The sequence below is a fragment of the Rosa chinensis genome, chromosome 1 (assembly GCF_002994745.2).
Source record: "Rosa chinensis cultivar Old Blush chromosome 1, RchiOBHm-V2, whole genome shotgun sequence".
NCBI lineage: Eukaryota > Viridiplantae > Streptophyta > Magnoliopsida > Rosales > Rosaceae > Rosa > Rosa chinensis.
In genome coordinates, this window is record NC_037088.1 from 67,970,126 (window position 1) to 67,976,109 (window position 5,984).

General features: G+C 40.8%; 1 protein-coding gene across 1 annotated transcript; it reads left to right on the forward strand.

Annotated features, from left to right (window-relative positions):
* The first annotated feature begins 4,372 nt into the window (after positions 1 to 4,372).
* On the forward strand, positions 4,373 to 5,984 carry LOC112177147. Its single transcript, XM_024315368.2, has 6 exons — positions 4,373 to 4,588; positions 4,689 to 4,904; positions 5,030 to 5,196; positions 5,294 to 5,378; positions 5,513 to 5,581; positions 5,669 to 5,984. Exons 1-6 carry the CDS (start codon positions 4,463 to 4,465, stop codon positions 5,837 to 5,839), a joined length of 834 nt encoding a protein of 277 aa, XP_024171136.1. The 5' UTR covers positions 4,373 to 4,462; the 3' UTR covers positions 5,840 to 5,984.

Genomic DNA, 5,984 nt, shown 5'->3' on the forward strand with positions numbered 1-5,984 from the left:
TGACTCGGTGTTTATATAGTAGGGGAGAGAGAGAGGGTGTCCGAATGTCCGATTCTTTACCTTACCTGCGCCAGCAGGCTCGGTTTGGTTGGATAGCAACCTACCCGCCCTACCCGTACGCATTTTGGGTACTGTAAAGCGGTGCCGTTTTGCAGTTCGACGGTTGGGTTTGTTGCACGCGTTTGTTACGCGGGAAGGATGGAATATGCCTGACGACGTCGTTTGGGGTGCGTTTGTTAAACGGGGGTTGTTGGTGTCAGGGGCTGATTGGAGGCACTTGGTCAACAGTTAATGGCTGACGATTGTTGACTGTTTATTTTTGGTAGATTTTTCTATTTTAGTATTAGTAGATATTTTTTTATGAACTGTTTATTTGGTAGATTAATAATTGGCGACTTGTGTAAACAGAATCTAATCAAGTAAAAAGGACATGTCGTTGGGAAACTATTATTAAAACTAGTCTTTTTATTTTTATTATTATTATATTGAGAAAAAAGAGAAGTTACTTGTTTTCAAAAGTGGGAGTTTTGTTTGAATTATGGGTGATTATTGCAAATATTGGTAGTTAACTAACTGAAAGATCATTTATTTTTATTTTTATATAATTATTTATTTTGCTATTTACCATACTATCATTCAATTATTTAAAATTAGGGGCCGTGACCACTTACCCAATTTCAGCATAAACATTGCCCACTTACTCCACTAAGAGTTTTTTAACTCATTTACCCAAATCTAACATCTTTTGACAATTGTGCCCCTATTATTAAATTAAAACCCATCCATCTCCTATCAGTCTCTCTCTCCTTCCCAAACTCTCTCTCTCTCTCCCCCGATCTCCACCTCCACTCTCTCTCTCTCTCTCTCTCCCCTCCCCATGATCTCCACCTCCGGTCTCTCTCTCTCTCTCTGATCGCCGCGCTGAAGATGCAGTCCAAACCTGAAGACGACGATGAAGCTCTAGTCGGCGATCCAACGTTCTCGTCGTCGTTCGAATGATCGGCGATCCAGCCACTCCAACGTCCTCGTCGCCGTTCTATTGATCGGCCATCCCGACCATCGCCACTCCTTGTCACTCCTTGCCTCGGCTTTCTTCATCTTCTCGACCACTTTGCCTTCCAAATCTTCAGCTTCTTCGTACCAAACTCCAATGTTGGTGGCTGAAATCAACGGCAGCTTCGGAAGATTCTCAAAGGTCTTTGCTTTTTCACTGTTGCTGGTGACATCAGGGAGTGAAGGAAAATGGGGTTTCGAAAGATTGGGCCTTTCATTGGGTTTGAAGTTCTGGGTGGTGTTTCGATTTTGGGGTTTGGAATTCTGGGTGTTTCAGTTCTGTGGTTTTGAGGGTTTAGGCCTCTATCGTTCCGGCAATAGAGGGTTTTGAGGGTTTAGGTCTCTATTGTACTGGGGGGTAGTAGACACATTATTGGCCCCCAGTAGACTTTGATACGAGGGACATGGATCACTATAGTGTGGTGTTTTGATAAGTTATATGTTGTTTTCTGTGTATTAAAGTCAAATTATCTGTGAATCCTACAAAAAGGTGCATTTTTGGTGGTCTATTGGGAGACAGTAGAAACATTAGACTTTGTATTCGGGGGCAATAATATGATTACTGGGGGCCAGTAATATGATTATAAATTGATCAATTGTTCATGTAGTGTATTCATTTTGGTTTTGGGAGTTCATACAATTCACTGGACGTCAATAATATGATTTTTGGGAGGCAATAATATGATTACTGGGGGGCAGTAATATGATTACTGGGGGGCAGTAATATGATTACTGGGGGGCAATAATAGCCGGATTCTGGAATCCGGTCACCGGTCGTCGGAATCTGGTCATCGTTCGCCGGAATCCGGCCACCGGTCGCCTGTCGCCGGAATCTGGTCACCGGTCGCCGGAGACCGCTCCGGCCACTGGTCACCGTAGCACAGCAAGGTGGAAGGTGACTTCTCTCTCTAAGTGAGAAAGAAGGAGAGGGCAAAAAAGTCTCAAAAAAAAAAAAGAAAAAAGAATTAATTGGGTAAAGGGGAAATAATCTCTTAGAGTGTTTTGGGTAAATGGGGTTGAAAAACAGTTGGTGGAGCAAGTGGGCAATTTTTAGCCTAAAATCGGGTAAATGATCATTTTCCCTTAAAATTAATATAAGGTCTACGAATTTTATTGCTTTTTTACACTCACTTTAACTAATAAAGTCTCTTCTTTTAAAAATAGTATAATGTAGTAATACATGAAGTAGTTTAACACAAATATACAGATTAGTTTGATATAGAGATAGAGTAAATATCAAAGTCATGTATCAATGTATTGAGTTAGTCTATTTCTTGAATTAATTTATTATATATATTGAAATAGTAATGTACAACAGATGAATCATATGTACTGTCATGTACAAGAATATACTAGGACTATCTTGCTCTCTCTTTCTCTCTCTCGAGAAACTCTCAGGCCGCAGCCGGCCTTGATTGGCGGCAACGGTGCAGCAAATTGCTTGACTCTCGGTGGAGAGGTTTCCGGGCTACGTAGTGGCTCGGTAATTTGGAGGGGGAAGGGTGGCGGCGCTCCTCTTTCTTCTTCCCTACTTGGCGGCTGCAGCGATTGACTTCGACGATGTCCTTTGATGGCAGTCAGTTTGGCTGCGAAGACGCGAGTTGTTTCGTTGATATTAAGCGACGCTAGGCCTTTCGTTTTGGGCGAGGTCAAATGGGAATTCATTGAGGCTGGGTTCAAGTCGATCTGGATTCAGATTTGATCGGAGACACCTAGAGGTGATGGAGGTGGGCGGGGCAGCTGGTTGTCTTTGGTTATTGAGGGCAAAGCATCTGGTCTTCGATGGTGGAGGCAGTAATTTGTCTCAGGTTGTTGACATTGGGCTTGATCTGGGGGCCATCGGCGGTGGAGGCGGGACATAAGCTGGCATGTATGGCGGCGGCGGCTTGCTTGCTTTTTCATCTAGGTTTTGCCCTAGGTGTTATGATTGGGGTGCTCGGGTTTTTTGGACCCATGCAGTTATTTTGTCTTTACATTTTAATGTAGCTTTGGGCCTTCATTCTTTTGTGAATGATGGGCCTATTGTTTTCTTGCATTGAGTGGGAGAGATCGCAAAGAAAAGAGAGACCTCGTTGCCAATTTAATCTTCTTCGAGGCTCTACTTTTCTTTGTTTTGGGCTTAATTCTAAAATATGGGTGTGCTAGAAGATTACTAGTTTATTTGCTCTTTTGTTAGGGGTTGCTTTGTAGTACTTTCTAAAAAAGGGTTCTTTTTGACGACCCACAAGAGTGGATCGTGTTTGTAATGCTTATTGAATTATATAATGAGATTAGCTCTTTTACTCAAAAAAAAAAAAAAACAGATGTATCATATCTTTTTTTTTTTTAAATGAGGAAGATGAATCATATCTTATATAACTGAAAAGGAATCAAAAAGATGCAAATATAAAATATATTTTTAGGTAGAGCATGATTCAAACCTTGTAATTCAAAAACAGGAAAGCATGGTTTACAGCATGAACCTAAATGAATATTATACCACTATGTTGCAAAGGTAGCTCCAAGATTCATTTAGTGGTTGATTCATGACTTATAAATCACACATGAGCTGTAAGGCACATTGTTTGGAGAATGGAGACTAGACTGTGTACTATTTTAGACTGAACAAGGTCAATTTAATCCGCCTTGTTTAAAGTATTGATCATGTGGACTCTCTTTTCATGAGTTTATATATGCTAAATCAAAAGATCCAATCTGCAATATAAATAGGTGACAAGTCCTTCACGGGACAAGTTTTTTTTCTTTCTTTTTTCCCTAAATCATAATATGAATATTATTAAACTGATGAAATTATTACAAGTAGGTTGAAATAATATAATCCGGAGTCACTATTGTCTACTTATGACACAAGTCAGATCAACAAGCCTAAACTTAATTTTCAATCATTCTAAAGGGAGGCTACGTAATTTTTGGTACACCAGGAGACTAAAAAAGACGGTCATATAATCACGAAGACCCAAATCTGAAATAGGGCAATGGTAGAAGTAGAACCGAAGAAGGGACCAGTTCTATTCGGTCCTAATTTGGGCTTGAATAATTGAACATGCAATAATATTTGGGGGCATACCATTTCAACCATCAAAGTTCTTTTCAAGCGTGGTGCATGTAGGTTTTTACAGGCCTGGATTGAACTCATCTGGGTCAGCCCTTTGAAACCTCTGGAAGGCCCAGTTCCTTGCACTCACTCTTGAATTTGATTGGAAGAGAATAATTTGAAAAATACTGAGTTCATGTTTTAAAAATTTTTGTGGCTACGCATTGAAGAGGTTATGTGGCTCTAGCTATGTCAACCAAAGTTTATCTGGTCCTAGAATGAAACCTGTGCCCGGCATGTACAGGTACAGCTTCAACTTACAGTGCTTTTCCTCTTTAGCTTCATTTCTCTGGCAGTTTAGTGATACAAAACGACATGTCACCGGCGGTGCTTGCAGGTTCTTCCTCTTCTTCTTGCTCTGCCACTTTCAACAGGCACCAGTACTTCATCAAAACTCCACAGATCACTACCCCAAAATCAGTGGCATCACTACAATGTCAGGTAACATATGTATTGAGTTATTCGATCTAGCAAATTGCCAATTCAGTACAGAGAAAAGACACAACCTTTATGCTAGCTAGTTAGTTTGCTCTCCGTGTAGAAGACTAGCTTCCAAGGGTTGTCACTTGGAGAAGCCAAAAGGGGTGTATCTGAATCCTTTGTAGCTGAGAATGTTAGCAGTACTACTGTAAGAAGAGGTCGGCTACTTGGCATAGTTGCAAGAACAGCTGGGGCTGCAAAGACAATTGAGGCTGAGGTTGACAAGCCATTAGGCCTCACTTTGGGTCAAAAGCCTGGAGGTGGTGTTACCATCACTGTGAGTACCCTTACTTTTCTCTACCTCCAAAGTTGCAAAATTTAATTATTAGTTGAATCCCATGCCTAAACCCTAGAATTTTCATTATAAATATTACTTATTTAGGAAATTATTGTTAATTTAAGGCTGTAGAAGGAGGTGGGAATGCAGCAAAGGCAGGGCTCAAAGCAGGGGATCAGGTGATCTACACTAGCAGCTTCTTCGGAGATGAATTATGGCCAGCAGATAAGCTTGGATTTACTAAAACTGCCATCAACGCCAAGCCCGACAACGTTTACTTCGTCGTTAGCAGGTACGTACCCACCTAGCTAGCTTCATTTCACAGTTAGCTACTTCAATTCTTCTGAAAAATGAGTGATTTAATTGGGGATGATTGTTAATAAATGCAGAGGTGGTGCTGAAGTAGACGTTAAACGGCTACCAAAGCGTCCAGCTCCTCCTCGCTTTGGAAGGAAACTGACGGAGTCTCAAAAGGCAAGCATGCTTCAACCTAGTTAGTACCATGAATGGTAGATTATAGTTAAGCTGGTTAGCTTTAATCCTTAGTTTGGTGCATGCTCCCCCATCTTTAGTACCTTAATGTTCCATTTATGTACAATGATTTTCAGGCTAGAGCTACTCACATATGCCTTGACTGTGGATTCATATACACATTATCAAAACCTTTTGATGAGCAGGTAAGTAACCTAAATATCTATTAATCTTGATGGTGCATTTTGATTTTGAAGGGCTAATTGTGATTATTAACTTTAATGAATTTGCAGCCGGAATCGTACGTATGCCCTCAGTGCAGAGCACCGAAGAAGAGGTTTGCAGGATATGATGTCAACACAGGGAAACCTATCGGTGGCGGTTTGCCTCCTATTGGAGTCATTATTGGCCTCATCGCTGGTGTTGCCGGTGTGGGAGCATTGCTTGTATATGGTCTTCAATGACCTAGCCTCTTGTTTACATAACCTCAATTATACCCTCGGACCTGTATCAAACTATCAATTGTTGTAACAATCTGTTACTATCGTGTATTGGAATCATTTAGATGAGACAAGCATGAATGATAAAGCCAAAATAAATCAAGAAACA

Bases quoted from the DNA above. Each gene is read 5' to 3' on its own strand.
- LOC112177147 (XM_024315368.2), top strand. From the start codon at position 4,463: ATGTCACCGGCGGTGCTTGCAGGTTCTTCCTCTTCTTCTTGCTCTGCC. The intron at 4,905-5,029 runs GTGAGTACCCTT...TGTTAATTTAAG, and splicing joins GAGGTGGTGTTACCATCACT to GCTGTAGAAGGAGGTGGGAA. The intron at 5,379-5,512 runs GCAAGCATGCTT...AATGATTTTCAG, and splicing joins AACTGACGGAGTCTCAAAAG to GCTAGAGCTACTCACATATG.